General features: G+C 44.6%; 1 protein-coding gene across 2 annotated transcripts in view; it reads right to left on the bottom strand.

The window, feature by feature from the left end:
• LOC120906810 (E3 ubiquitin-protein ligase Ubr3) overlaps positions 1-16,193 on the bottom strand; it is a 48,602-nt gene that overhangs the window by 24,959 nt on the left and 7,450 nt on the right. Inside the window, exons 1-2 of one of the 2 annotated variants that reach the window (XM_040318837.1) lie at positions 11,143-11,411; positions 8,723-10,437 (exon numbers count right to left, since the gene is read on the bottom strand). In XM_040318837.1, coding sequence (XP_040174771.1) covers positions 8,723-9,077 — 355 coding nt within the window. In that variant the 5' untranslated portion in view covers positions 9,078-10,437; positions 11,143-11,411. Of the gene's footprint in view, positions 1-8,722; positions 10,438-11,142; positions 11,412-16,193 lie in introns of those variants that run through there. The other variant, XM_040318836.1, reaches the window with a different exon arrangement.

The following is a 16,193-nucleotide window of genomic DNA, read 5'->3' as shown; positions in this document are numbered from 1 at the left end:
GGTACTGGAAATTCTGTTTTTGCCCAACATGCCACATACACGCTGCCCACTGTTGCAGCACAACAAGCCAGGCAAGAGTGCTGGGAAACAGCAAGTGGATGAAAAGGTGGGGTTGGCACCATGGCAACATTCGCGACGTAGGCATTTATGCAATAAAAAAAAGAACGAAAAAATAAAGTTCATTCCAAAACATGCCGCAAGCGAGGTAATTCATCGCTTCATTCATTCCATTCTTCTGTGGCCCGTAAAACACACGCACACACGCGAGCGAGCGAAAGAGAGAGAGAGAAAGAAAACACAAGCGTACAGCAGGCGCAGCACCCGACAGACACCGTGGGCACGCACACCAGCAGCACGATGGTGCCACTATGGGATTTTTGGTGGACAAATCTTTGCTTTAAAAAAATCTTTCTTTTTTTTTCTTTTTATTAAATTACAAAATCACTTTATTTTAATTTTGTGTTGTTTTTACTTAAATGAAGAGGAAACATGACAGTCAGCTTCAATATGATTTTATTTTCTGCCATGCAAATAGAAGTACAGTCCGTTCCCGAGTTACGCGGTTCTCGACTTACGCGGGTTCGGAGATGCGCGGTTTTCTAAATGTGACAGATTAAATGTCAAATCAGTACAATTTGCTTGAAGAATTGTCCAATGCAGTATAAATTGCATTTTTGCTAATTAGTTTAATCCACTGAAAAATATCAGATTTTTTTGCACGAATCGTGTCATATAAATAAAAAAGTGTATAAAAGCACTAAATTAAATAGAAAATACTGAGAAATCAATTGTGCTCGCGATTGATTCGGATTAATACGCAAACCGCGAAATTCAACTCACGCTGATATTCGATTAACGCGCACTCCTCGGGAACGCACAAACAGCGTAACTCGGGAACAGACAGTATGCAACTATTATGTTCATATTTGTGTACAGTCGCACGGCATTAATCTAAACATTTCGTGAAGAAACTGAAGGATTTAATGTAATTTCAATGTGCAAATAGAACACTGCAATTACTGCCATTAGTTACGAAAACACATTGAAGGAAATAAAAATAATTCCTTTAATAATTAGCTCATTGAATGAAGCTCATCCTCTCACTCAGTACTTCAATTGTAGGTTTTCTTAAACTAACAACCCGTACTGGTGTGCTAGCTGATGACAAATGATTTAATCTGTTATGAACAAACCAGCTCCATTTATTTCTTATTTGCGTCCAAACAAACCGGTCGTCAAATAAGCGAATTCATCACCTTAACCTTTACGGTCTTTAAATCATGACATCTTAATTATAGGAAACCATTCGGCACGTGCAAAAAAACAACAGTAAGCCACGTGGTCTACAAGGTGGGAGCCGAAAGCGACGATGCGGTAATGCTGATGACATCAGGAACATTGTTGAACGTTGTAGCAAAATGTTTGCTTTAACGCCCTTTGCTAATGAATTCTTAATTGCTCGTATTTACAAGTTTTTTTTTTCTTTTTTAATGGGCATCCAGTTGTTAACATTGGTGTCGTAAAAATAGTTGAATGGAAAACGTCAAATAAATCACATTGACAATGTTTTGTAGTAAAATCTATCATTAAAAACAAAATCACACCACCGTTTGTTGTTCCCTTGCGCCATCGAATAGCGTGGCAATGGGAACCTGATCGCAGCCGATGCATGATCTAATCCGACCAAACCCAAAATCCGATGACCGAACCCGGTGAAAAGAAAAAAATGCGATTCTGTCGATATAACACTTAAGCCCCGTCTCCTCCTCTTCTTCCTGGGTCACTTGACCGCAAACTACTACTTGTCAATAATACTTTTTTCTTTCTCGTTTTTATTTTTTCTTCTCGTTTGTTGATAGGCATACAATCAGTTGCTATAGCGCCCAGCAGCAGGCATGTATATGTGTGTGTTTTTATCTTTTTGCATACTAAACCAGCACCGTCACAGAGAGAAGGTCATTCATAGCGCCCGTTTTGCTGAACTAGATTAGTTCAATCCTCGCTCTCGCCATCTTTCTCTCTCTCTCTCTCTCTCTCTCTCTCTCTCTCTCTCTCTCTCTCTCTCTCTCTCTCTCTCTCTCTCTCTCTCTCTCTCTCTCTCTCTCTCTCTCTCTGTTTAAACATGCCAATCGAAAGATTTGCAATAAGACAAAAAAACTCATATGACTCGTCATGCGACACATTTGCCCGGCCAATCCCCATAGTGACGTCGCAAGGAATGCATGACCGTTCGCGATCGTTCACCCGATCGGCCCGATCGCACACGCGAGAAGGCCTACGGATGGTGGATCTATTGCTACTGGATGCTTGTTGTACGCCACTCCCTTCATTCCCCTCCTCCCGCTGAGCAGGAAGCAGACGGAAACCAGCGGCCGTGCGGGTGTGCCTCGGTGCGGTCAGCGCGTAACATTGGTTGAAGCTCCTAAGAGACCAGCACACACTGTAACACAGCGCCGAACGCTCTGCTGGGGAGGCGGGAAAGAGTTCGTTGGTAAAGAGTGATCGCACACACACACACAAACGCGCGCGCGTGTATGCCGCCCTTGGTCTCTGCGTACAGCAGCCACACAGGCGAGCGGCGGCGAACCACATGATCGAGCGGAGACCGCAGAATGGGGCAGCAGCACCACAGTTCAACGGCATGCGTTTGGGCTCCGTCATTGTAAGCCTTCTTGCTAGCTGGCTGAGGGGAAGAGGAGCGTGGTTTGCTCATCTCAAGACCCGTCCGTGTGCACTCAACGGAGCGCGCGCACAGGTTCCGTGACGATTCCCTTTCATTTCTCTTTTATTTCTCTTTCTTTGCGCAATACCTACACACACACACACACACACACACACACACACACACACACACACACACACACACACACACACACACACACACACACACACACACACACACACACACACACACACACACACACACAGACATACCGGTCTAACGCAAGACTGTGTGTGTGTTAGTTTTCGGGTTCATTGACGCCTCAGAAGTTTTTTTCTCTCTCTCCTCTGTTTCCCCAATTCCAACCACAATTCAATTTTTGCTTCCCTTTTTCTTCGATTGATTTCTGTGCAGGTTTTTTCTTGACGAAACAACCCATTTTAGCTGTTTGCTGTTTTTTTTTTGTGTGTTAAACTTGTTGTTTCGTTCGTATGTGTGTGTGTGTGTGTTTGTCACCTGCATTCTTCATTCGGCAGCGAATAACAGCTCACTATGAGCAGTTGAGCTCACACACACGGGCGGTCACAAAATTGTATCATTGAAGGAGAACAACAACAACTTCCACCCTCGAGTTGCTGGGATGCTGAATGGCAACGCCCCGGCATAAAACTAAAGGATGGGAATGGGAACGAGAGAAAGAGGGAGACGGATCTTTCATTTCCCCCCCCCTCCCCCCCCATTTAACAGACGTTCCAGAGTTCCCAGTGATCATCATTTACACGCGCGAGCTCGAAAGTTCAACGATCTTTCGAAGCAACAAGCGGCTCTACACAACAACAACAAAAACAGGGAGAAGAACACACAAGCTGTACGCAACACACACACACACACCCGTGAGGTTTCACCATACAAAGTCACGCCGAAAATGGTTGGGTGTGGGGTGTGTGGAAATACCCGCCCGCGAGCTGCGATGACGAACAGAAGAGACGCGAATTGCTTTACGACGTCACTTTCATCCGCGATCGACGACCTTGACAATGACAGTGAACGAACTCTGGAACTGGGCGACGGACGCACACACACACACACACGCGGTGTATGCGAGCGCTCACACGCCTGCTCTCTGATGCCGATAAAGCGAGAGAAGCTGCGCGCTCCAGCCACAGTGTGGCATATCACACTCGCCCAGAAGAGGGGTTCGTTGCTTGTTGCCACCACACAACAGTTGGGGGAGGGGCAGGAGATACAGAAGAGATGCGGTGGTGTGTGTGTGTGTTCAGCTGATCCAAGCGAAACCACCCTGCTCTCCCAAGGAGAAAGCGAACGTACAATTTACACTCTGCAGTACCTGGTGGTCTCTGCAGTACGATTGGCGGAATTTCGCAATTCGAACCTAAACGAGAACCTAACTGGGCAATGCCCTACGGTAGGTATCATCCGTATTTCTCTAGCTGCAATTAGTGATGCTTGTTCAGCGAAGTAAGGGGCATTAGGCACTCTCCAGCGAGGAGGTAAAACGATAGAGGTGTATAGCTTCATAGAATTTTAGTTTGGAACTCCCCCCTGTGACTCTTCTCAGACACTGGAGATGATCGGGGAAGGTTCTTGATAGCTGCAACTGTCGGTCTGTCAAAAGATGACGTATAAAACTAACTTCAAGTCAAATTCAACAAGCAACTAAGCAAAGATAACGCTAGCAATGTCAGACACCACCGGGTGTACCTTACGAAATCTTGAGATTTACAATTTCTTTTGGATCACTCGCTGTTAGAATTTCATCGGACACTTACAGTAAGTAATTCTGGGATGAAGAGAGCTACCAGCAATATTCAATATTGAAGCGACGACATGACCAGAGAGTTTATTAAACATTAATAGCGAACCGGTCAACATCCAAGTGTCATGGAGACATGATCCAGCATGTCTTGACATCGTTCTGATCCACACTTCCATTTCATTGGACATTTATAACAAGAAATTCTAAATATCACATGGAAGACATTTGACGTCACGTAGGGTCAATTGTTGAGATTTTATTGGACCTTTGTAGGAAGTGACTTTGAGAGTCAAGGCGACACTAGATATTGGTTATAGCATTAACCGACAGTTGGATTTGCTTTGTCTATTATAGGAAGTGGTTCTGTATAGCAGGAGACAGATTATATTGCACATTAATGCCAAGCCCTACCACCGATATCTCTTGGATATCTATCATCAACTCTAATATTTTAGTTCGACATTCGTAGCCTGGGCTGGTATTTTATTATACATTTATTACAACTCCCTGGATAGGGTTGGAAAACATCCAGACCGCATTGGAGCCTTCGAGTCCTCAAACACTTTCAGTCTCGAATGCGGTATCGGAGTTGCTATAAAAGCTATATTTCACTGTAAAAGTGGGTTTGCTTCTCGGAAGAATGTAACAGCGTTGCAATGAAGATATAAACATTTATAACAAGTTGCCTTGCTAAGCTCACAATTCTGCACTACTTGTACACCGAACAGGTCAGCATGAGGACCCGATGTGTGCTCTGGGGATGTCTGAAAGAAAGGCGATCCAAACTCATTGCCCTCCCGCCCTCTTACGGTCATCGATGGCCTTGAAGAAAACCTTACCCAACAGCAACGCGCATACTTTGGCGTTGAGCATTACACAAAGGCGAGTAATACGATAGTTCCACTCCGCTGCCTCTTCACAGCTCTTCGTGGCGGATATCTCAAGAAACGCTTAACCCTTTTTATTCTTACTCGTTATTCTCTCTCGCTCTCTTTCTGTATCCTCCACTGTCTTTATCTCTCTCAATCTCAGAATTTTGTTTTGTTCTCAAAAATGATATCAACGATCAGCGTATCCGCACGAGCGCAAGCATAAGCACAACACAGCATCCCTCCGTCGATCTTCCAGCAAGATGATGCAATTTAATAAAACAAAAATGGCGCTCTCAAACCACACGCATACCACGTGCTTTTGCTCTCCATCCCGGTTTATGATTGGCTATGTGAGAACTTTTATTTTCCCTTTTTTTCTCGAACCAAATCTGTTACGTTCTCATCATTTCGTTCTCGTTCGTTCGTTCCTTTTCATACCTTGCCGTAATTTCGCAGCTACACTCGAGGCATCATTTGCGCCCGATATTGCTGCATGAATCATCGGCGTGCACCATAAACTTCACCCGTTTTGCGGAAAGAGAGAGAGCGAGAGTGTGTGTTGAAAAGACCATAAAATCCCTGTCCTTGCATCCAGGCAAACATTGCTACAGTCGAGAAGTTGCCGTTTTTTTTTACAGCTTGCACCTCACACACCACGCGACACGGACGCTGTATAAATGTGGGCGGCCATAAAATCAGTTTATTAGTCGCCACACTCTTGCACAAAAACACACACACACGATGCACTGGTGCATTTTTACAGTTTCGTCAATTTAAACCTTGAGGCGGTCGCACTCTGTTATGAGCTCTTCTAATAAGGACCTTGAACATTCAACAACCGCATCCGCACTTCGGGCACACGCTTTACCTTTTGCTCAGGCCAGCTCGCCTGTTACGCAAATTAAAATCCTTTCCTACTGCTGCAAAAAGGCGGCACAAGAGACAAACCCAGCAGTACACAGATAAGCCCCCTCCTCCTCTAAGAAGTTCAAATTCAAGGCCAACATTCGCCAAAGCCGGGTGTGGTGCGCTGGCCGCAAACGATGTGCATTGCACCCTTTTTGATTTTCACGTCGCCATCGTTGCCCATTGACTTGCAAATTCCGGGAATGCCGCAACACCCCTGTACTACGCACGGGTAAAAAGGTGTCCGAGAGTTTGTCCCTCGGCATTGCATATTCAAATGTCCTGGGATCGGCGATTCGCGACCAACACGGGATGGATATTGGGCGTTGGATGGGATTGGATTTGTAAATTCCGTTGGAGGCAAACATTATTCGGCGTTTGTCGGCGCCTTGTACAGAGCCACAGCCAAACACCCCGCGCAACACACGCCTGGACAGAAGGAGAACGGGAAGCTAGTATGGCGCCCATTTCGGAAACCAAATCGGTTAGCAACGCGATCGATTGCTCGAATAATAAAGGTGGCTTTAGGGATTTTGAAGCTTGCTGTTTCAAGCTGCAGAAAAAAAGAAAATCAAAACCCTAATTCACTGAGCATCTTGATTGCTAAAGCCTGTTAGAGTTCAGGGAATCAGCAAAAACCATTCATCAAGGGTTCATTTTCATTTCGAATTGGTATAACAGTTACGTTACTAAAGGAAACATATTATGAGCAACATATTATTAAAGGACGTCTGTGGCACTTTTTTTTTATCAATGTGCCAAAGATCTCTGATATCCAAAGATTGTTGGTTTTTGGCAAAATAAATAAGTTTTAATGCGTAAAAATAATGGTAATAATTGGCAATGACTAACAAGGATGGCCTATCCATCGCAGAATAGTAAAATGTATCCTAATATTGGTGTGTTTTTGCCATTAACGTACGCTAGAAACAGTGAATTCTTCACTGGTTCGTCCAAGGTCCTTAAACCTAAACCTTATACAAGTCTTTAGTAGCTCCTCGCAAATCTCCATAGAAATCCCGATTCATTATTGAGTCCAAAATCAGGGCTAAAAGCTGACCTGTAGTATATCTAGTCACCTTGGGTGCTGCCTCATGGAAAGCTTGGCAATCGCTTGTAGCATCACTATACAAATTCTACTAAAATTCTTGCGCTATTTCTACGCTGTGCACGTGTACCTACAGGTATGGTTTGTCAACTGGAACTGGAACTGTATCGGTTCCAGATCCGAACCAAGTTTTGTTCCGAATCCAGAACAGGTCCAAGTACAGTTCCAAAGCAGGAATGAAATCGAGAGCATTTCAGGACCGGTATGAGCATCTGTTCCAGGACCGATGTGGGTTCATGATCAGCTCCAGGACAGGTATGGAATCGTGATCGGTTCCGGAGCTGGAACTGTATCGGTTCCAGATCCGAACCAAGTTTTGTTCCGGACCCGGAACAGATCCAAGTACAGTTCCAAGAAAGGAATTAAATCGAGAGCTGTTCCAGGACCTATATGATTTCATGATCAGTACCAGTTCCGATCGTTATCGGTTCCAGAGCCGGATAGGCCTCATGATCGGTACCAGGACCCGTATGAACTCTGTATCAACTCCTGGACTGGTATGGGTTACTTCAAAAACTTGAAATTTCGTTGCGCTGCCCTAGAACCTGGTCAAATTAACTTATCCTTTCAAAAGTAACCCGTGTTTGTGGTGACATCTGATTTCAGATGATTTCAAAAACATTTTGCAGAAGTAGAATGTTCTAAGCCGCAACCATGCCCCTAAAGATGAGTTCGGACTGATACTTTCCCAAAACAATACGCCAAACAAGTGTCTGAGCTTTTATGGTTACGGTTGGTTAAGCGATTTTTAAAATGTTTAAAAGTCTTTTTCTAACAGAAGTTACTCTTCTGGCTACCAAGTACTCTGATTGATTGTTTACAAATCTTTTTTTTAGGTAATGTTCCAAAACCACTTACAGTACGTGTCACTTAATTCCGGACGTTTACGATTTTGTATGAGTTTGAAGGCAAAACTTCAGTTGTTTTTTTAATATTTTTGCCTTGCCAATGTACTCATTGCATTATTAGTAAATTTTCATGAGGAAATGTTCATTATTTTGTAGCCATTTTACTAAAAATAAAATCCATGTGATCAGAATGAAACGCCCACTTTCAGCAAAATACACAGTTTTGGGTATTTCTTCCATAACTCGTACAGTTTTTCATCTTTTTTGTGCGTACATGCACAGAGAGAAGGTAGAAGAAAACACCGAAAATGTTTTGCAACGTCTGACAATTTGCAGAGAATATTTCAGGTGTCCGCAATCGACTGTCATGGACGGTAGAAGCAGAAAGGCAAAATAATTTTGGGGTCAAACGGTCCCAGGCCCTATCGAAGGACCTCGCCGCGACCCCGAATCTCCGAATGATCCTTTTCACTGCAGACCATTTGTGTCGCAGTTTGGTTGTTTGTGTTTGTACAATTGCTACATTAAAACTGATTTGTTTTTGCTTACCGATCGAGGCGAACTCGGCGGGCGTGCGGCCGCCGGCGACCAACCACCGGCACCATTCGATGTTTTCGCTGAGCGAGATCTGGCTCTCGGGCGACAGCAGCTCGTCCAGCAGCCGGTTCAGGCTGTCGGACGTCCCGTTCACCGCCAGCTCCCGGTGGATGTGGGCCGACGCCAGCTTCTTGCCCTTCTCCTTGAGCCGCGCCACCGACAGCGGCTTGCGGCCGGCGGACGGCGACGAACCGTCCGCGCTGCTGGCGGCGGCGGCGCCGGCGGCACCCTCCGCCGTACCGCCACCACTTGCGCCTCCCTCCTGCTCCGTACCACCTTTACTGCTGCTGCTGTCGTCGTCGGCCATCTTTACAGCTTTGTGTGGTTCTTCCTGCGTTTGCACAGGAGTAGTACGGGAGCAATCGTTTCTCTCTGCTTGCTTGCCCCTCCTTAGCTTAGCTCTGCCCACGGTGTGTTAGGAACTGCTCCCGCCGGACGGTTTCAGTTTAAATTTGTGTTGTGTTTGTGTTCACGGCACGTGCTCGCGGGCTAGCGGCGGCCACGACGGGCAGGGCAGCGCAGAGCTGCCTTGCCACCGGTTGATCGTGCTGATCGCAGTCTATACCGTCGCCACCACTGGCCGACATTTGCTCCTTAGCGCCGTGTGGCGTCCGCGCGTTACTCTTCCCTGCCGGACGACCGCTCTAGCGCCAGCGGGGCGCGTTGGTGACCGGCGGCGACCACCATCGTTTTACAAACACACACACACACACAAAACACCGGCAAAAGCTTGATCTGCTGGAGGAGAGTTGTTGTTGATTGTGTGTTCAATGTTTCTTTCACAGAAAATTCAGGATTCGTTTGCAGGTTGATAGACGGTTCTTGGCGGCTTGCTTTGATTGTAGACTTTTACACACAAAGCACACAACAATGCACACCGCGGTGGTGTTTCAGTTCTATTTACACAGCCTAGGACACCGGTAATTTAAATCAAAAATATTCTTCACTAACGCACCAACTAACGCTTCCAACGGCCTAAAACATTTACACGGGGACTTGCTTTACGTTTTCACGTCCCACCTGGGCCCCGTCTGGGGCAGGTGTGGCCAAGGATGCGAAGCAATTAGCTGCACACTGGGTGCGGCACAGCACAGGTACAACTGACTCTCCTTTCTGATTTTTTCTCGCTTCCCATCCGGTGGCCCGGCATTCACTGGACGCAATTTCTCCGGCCGCCTCCCGTTTTATATAGGCAAACCCAACTCTGACCCTTGCCCCCCGACCCTCCTCCTACTGCGGATGGCCACTTGTTTGACTATCCTGCTGTATGTGTACGGGGCTGCTGTATCACACACTGCCACGGTTCGCGCGCTTGCGCAAACCCTCCTCCACCGTTGTGTTTTTACTTTCTGTTTGTTCACAGTGCACTCGTCAGAAACCCGAGGACAAGGATATCATTCAGGTGTCGTGTCCCCGTCGTCGTCGTCGTTGTCGAATACAAACAATAAGAACGGCGACTTGGTGGTGGGATCCTACCCCAAAAAAAAGCGATCACTGAGCAGACACCACGGTGTCTGGAATAACTTAATCGCCCTGCAAGCGTCTCACTGCTGTCTCACTACTTCCCGGACGGAAAGGATGTCACACACACACACACTTATCGTCCTTCACTTCTGTTTGTAAATCATCGCCAGCGAAACGGTGGCAGCTGCGCTTGGAGCATTATCCTAAAATGAGAGAAAGAGAGAAAACAAACCACAATCAGTACTGGTGTCTAATAAAGAAGTAGTGGAGCATTTGATAGGGCCATAAATGCTGTGGCCCGGAAAGAAGTAGCTAGAATAAATTGCAAAATGGTAAATTTGAGCCAACGCTTGAGGAGCCAGGACCAAATGCCATTCCCCAATATTCTAGTGGTGCTTCAATGAGAGAGAACTCAACGGTTTTATGTTTTACTGGTACGAATTAAGACATTGCAATGCAAGCTTCTCCCACAACTCCCTGCCATTGTGAAGAATTGATGATGCTAGTAGCTGTTCTGCCGTGTTCTTGGGGACTCGGTGTTTGTAGACTGCAGTTTTATTCCATCAAATTAATGTACTGAATGTAGTTTGCGCCCGGGGATGTTGATGTCAGTGAGGCATCTTCTGTCGCGTTCTCCAGGGCAGTGACTTGGAAATTGTAGACTACAGTTTTGTTATGACGAACTTTCAGAAGATGCCGATGGTTTGCTATTTGTAGACTATGCTTATTTCCTTATAAATGAATGCACTGCTTAAGAAAGCCTTCTTCGAACACGTGTTTTTGGCACCGGCGTTGGTTAAAGGAAAACCAATGTTTTGTTGTGAAGAATCAATGCTATCTTCAGCTATGTTCCAGGCCACTGCACTTGTAATTTTGTAGACTGTATTTTATTGTTACGAATCTTCTACCCAGTAATGTTTGACTGTGAATTGCCATTTCTACGACAGTCGATCAGCAACTGTTGGTATACGCGGCGTTCGTTCCTTGTTCCATTAAACCAGTCAGTCAGCAAGTAGGATCTTCTTACAGGGAATCCCCTTTGAAGGATTGCAGACCAAATCCTCGGCAATGTATGAATTTGTCGGATGTTTTGAAGAAGTTAGTTGTTAGGTCCTCGTGATGTGTTGAAATACACGATTACAGTTGAGCTTGAAGTTATCGTTTCGTTGTTTTCACTGAAGTCTACATTTTTGAAGTCATCTCTTCAATGTATTCAGACACTTTGGTGGATATCACATATTTGATAAGTTCTGATAGTTTGTCCAATAATTTTGAAGTCCTCTATGGAAGGATTCGACTGTTGTGGTACATTGTGGCGTTGAAGTCATCAAATCCAATTGCTCCTATGTTGATAAAGTCATCTGTCCAAGGTTTCCAAACACTTGCAGCCGACAGACGACCCTAGATTCTTTGTTCCGACAGTTAGCTAGCCTTTGTGATGTACAGGTGTCCCCCGAGATACGACTGTATTTGGGACCGAAAAAATGGCCCAAAGCAAGGCGTAAGTCGAAATAGTCGTATGTCGAATATCTGTCAAAGTTAAGTTTAAAACCGAAGTTGAAGAGGCGAAATCTATGATATCGTGATTTTTATTTGAAATAATGTTTGATAATGTATTAATTTTATACCGAAAGTCGTTTACGTGATATAAATATCAAAGATCGGCTAGTTGTAGAATCTTTAGAAATGTGTTTGTAACGGTTTTCAGCACAGAAATTCAAAAAAATACATCAATTTCTTCTCACTGACAACTTTTCACTGTCAAAATCAAAATCGTCGTATCTGCGAATCGTCGTAACTCGAGGGGGTCGTAACTCGGGGGACGCCTGTATGTTGAAGATTCTGCACAGATTCTGCTCCAAGATGTTTGGACAATTTTGTACAGGCATTTAATTTCCTTTCTACGTCATAGTTTTGAGCTTTTATCTTCCAAAATCATAATACAGACTTCTCATTTCAACCAAGATTGACAGACAAATAGATCTAACAAAATAATCACTACAATGCGCAGAAATCATAAAACCGGTTGCAAAACGCACTCAGTCGGGTAAAAAGGCGAAAGAACTCCATTGAAGCCAAAGCCTCTCTGCACTACACCAAAAACAATAACTCTATCTTGTAAAAGCTATCAATAAGAAGCTTGACTAGTTTCAAAATCCCTTTGGAGCACTAGAAACAAAAAAAGGGATGGGAAAATATAAAACATCTCAACAAACGCGTTTGTTCGATGCGTTCAATCAGGATCCAATGCTATCGCCTTTGTTGCTGGTGTAACTTCTGCGAAGCGTACGTACACCGACTGTTCCTTGAAGGTTCCTAGCATGAAGCCTCTCAATTAGAAGCAGCATCAGCAGCGCACTGCAAGGATAAGAGGATTTGCGTCCCTGCGCCATCATCATCATCATCCTCGGACCATTATCAACAACTACAGCAACAAACACAGATACCTAATCGAACAGCACGGTGCTGCACAGCATCATATTCCAGGTAAGCTGCAACAAAGAGTCCTCCAGGCAGGACGACGACAATCCACTTGTTGTGCGATAAAACCTGGCACGCAGTGGATGAAATTGATTGGATTGCTTTTGTGTTCGTTGTGCAGCTTTTTTTGTTGTTGTTGTTGTTGTCGTTATGTTTCGTTTCCCTTGTCCTCCTGGGGAACGCACAGGAGCAGCAGAAATTTAAAGTGCTAGTGGGCGAACGAATCGAGCCAGGACGAACCTGTCCAAATGGGGACACGGACGCGAATCAATCCCATCACCAAGAAGAGTTGCATTTAACAGTATTGGTGTGTTTGTGCGTTTCGACCAGCGTCTAGCACAAATCTAGCTAATGGACGTTGACAGTCCCCGCCGGCTAGGAGCATCCGAACACACACACACACTCTCCATCTAATTCGATCGGTAATTGATTAATGCGAAGCTCGAGAACACGAATGCAAGGCCAGCGGCGATAACGTAATGCCGTGGAAGGAGACACATCATTACGCTGGTTGACGAAACTTCTTTTCCAATTAAAATAGAATCCATCCAGCAACAACTATTTTACAGGAACATTCAATATGGAAGTTTTTTGTGACTGATTTTTTTGTGATTGATTCCATCAGCCGAGAGATTATTGGCTAACGTTATTTTTTCCATCCATTTTTTTTTTTGCAAATACTTTTCACTTCCACTGAGGGAGAAAAAGGCAATAGACCATCGCCGCGCCAGTGGCCCGATAACTTTGCTAATTGGACGTGGAGAGTTGCATTCTGCCTGGTTCATCCTCGTTTGAATTCCACAACAACAAAAACTAAACAGAAATGCTAAACAAACTTCTCGTCGTAAAAACAGCTCTACTGCAAATGTGAACTGGCAGTCTATTCTAGCGTCACCCAGAACACCGATAAGTCACCCTTAATGAGGCACACGATCTGAGCACGGATGAAAAGCCAGTGAAAAATTTGTGACACTAAAAAAAGGCCAATGGAAAAGGACGATACAGTCTATACCGCCTGCCTACACCCCCTTGGCTTATATTAGTAGTAGTTTTGCACTGGAATTTGCTAGTGGCAAGGACCAATCCTTGCCGGCCCGATGATGGACGTACGTCATTTTTTAAATCTGACATCAAGGAAAACTTTTTAATTAATTCCCATCTGACGTGTCTCAGTGGCTGAACTTTTGGCCTGACTATTGGATATGTGTGTGTGTGTGTGTGTGTGTGTGTGTGTGTGTGTGTGTGTGTGTGTGTGTGTGTGTGTGTGTGTTTGTGTGTGTGTGTGTGTTTGTGTGTGTGTGTGTGTGTGTGTGTGTGTGTGTGTGTGTGTGTGTGTGTGTGTGTGTGTGTGTGTGTGGGTGTGTGTGTGTGTGTGTGTGTGTGTGTGTGTGTGTGTGTGTGTGTGTGTGTGTGTGTGTGTGTGTGTGTGTGTGTGTGTGTGTGTGCAGTTCAGAATAGCTCCAGTTTGCACCTCTACAACTCTAAACCCATATTGCACGCAGGAACAAAAGATCTCCTTCTCCGAGGAGGCCCTAAAGCATCTCTGAAGCCTATCTAGCACCGTACTGGGAACGACGACGACCGCTGTGGAAGCACCGTGTTCAATATATTAGGTTCAATTGTCAATCACGCTTCATTACGAGCTGCTGCTGCTGCTGTTATACACGCTCTGTCGGGCGATGAAGTGTATTAGTGCGGCAGTGCAAGGTTGCTGCTACCGTTCTGCAATGCAACACCAGAGCCAGTGTGTGCCTAGAGCGAAAGAGCGAGAGAGGCTGAAAGGTGTTGCCTGAGCATTCGTGGAACAGGGTTACTAGCACTACTTTTTAGTGTGCTGTTGTTGTTTCTTATTTACCTTTTTTAGGCAATTGCAATTGTAAGAGGGATACATGTTTTTTTTTATTAATGATATCCCGACGTTAGAAGCTGCAAAAGAGCAAGTGTTTCGAGCTAGATTGCAATGTTTACACGGCACGCTCATAAGTTCTGTTAGAGGTTGCTGCTGAGACAGCGAGGTCATAATGCATGCAAAACACCTCTTCAAAGCTTAACGCAACATACACACACATAGGTGTCTACCAGAGGTGGAATGGTTGATAACTTGTATTCCAGTGCCGCTTCAACGTTACACCGAAGTTCGTTCTATAAAACAGCAAGCAATGTGCACAAATTTTTAAGTGTATTTACGTACGCATAAATAAACTTATGATAAGAACCATCAAGCCAACATGCCCATTACAGCATCGCACCTAGATCGAATGCGTTATCACAAACGCATTTTGAAAAATCCAAAATCAAACAAGCCGAACAGCTAGGCTGACACTCCACAGATTGATCTGTGTGCTTGCGGCTAGTAGATGAGCTCGTGGGTCGAGATGAGCTGTTGTTGTCGCTTGTTTCGTGTGACACGGGTGTAGTAGTTAGTGTATTGGGTATTGTACTAGCAGGCAGGCAGGTAAAATCGAACACCACCATGATCACAGTTCAATCTGCCGTTCGGTTGAGCAAAATAGTTGGAAGATGATAAATTCAAAAATCTCGTGCATCTTCTTCTACTTCCCGTAGCAGTATTCGTGCTCTTTAGATCTGCTGAGTATCGATTATTTCTAGTAAACGGTACTAGAAATGCGAAATTAGCATCACATGCCGTTTGAACCCAAGTTGGGTAGGTTGTTGGGTCGTGCAAGTTGACGACTGTACCCTTGGGACCGTTCCTTTTAATCTAAAAACGTTAATACAATCCCATTAATATCTCCATTAAAAAACGAGAATCCAAAGACTCTTGGCACGACATTTGAAATTTTACTCGTTGCAAAAAGGGCTTTTTGTGCGGCATTTAGCTTTGCTCGTCCTGCGAAAAACTCGCAATGAGATGGGGTACAGTTTCTGTTCCCGAGTTACGAGATTTTCGACTCACGCGGATTCAGAGATACGCGGCTTTCTAAATTGGACAGCTCATTTGCCCAATCAGTATAATGAAATACTTTTTTTGCCAATATATGACGAACAAGCCAGAAATTTCAACATTTTCTGCACGAAGGAAACGTATTACATAAATGATTAAGGATAAAAATGCTACATTCAATCAATTTATAATTCAGTATTACCAAAAACGTGATATTCGTCTCACGCGGATGCCTCGGGAACGCATAAACTGCGAATCTCGGTAAGAGTGTACTCGTTATGAGAGAGTCCACTTGTACAACACAACGAAGAAATAAAAGAATCCCATACAATATAGCAGGAAGTAAAATGTGTTCGTTACGTTGATCAATGCAAGACCCTAACGTTACGGAGAAGCGTTACGCCATTCATTCCGCTAAAACGAAATCATCGATCATCGTTTGATTCCACCAAAAAATTGGCCAAGCGCGCCTTTACAAGAGCTGGCGAAGCGAAACAAGAATATGGAATAATAATACTGCCATTATTTATACAATCGAAATTTGATCTAATTTTCAATACAGAATGTAGCACG

The sequence above is a fragment of the Anopheles arabiensis genome, chromosome X (assembly GCF_016920715.1).
Source record: "Anopheles arabiensis isolate DONGOLA chromosome X, AaraD3, whole genome shotgun sequence".
NCBI lineage: Eukaryota > Metazoa > Arthropoda > Insecta > Diptera > Culicidae > Anopheles > Anopheles arabiensis.
This window is presented reverse-complemented; position numbering and strand designations above follow the sequence as displayed.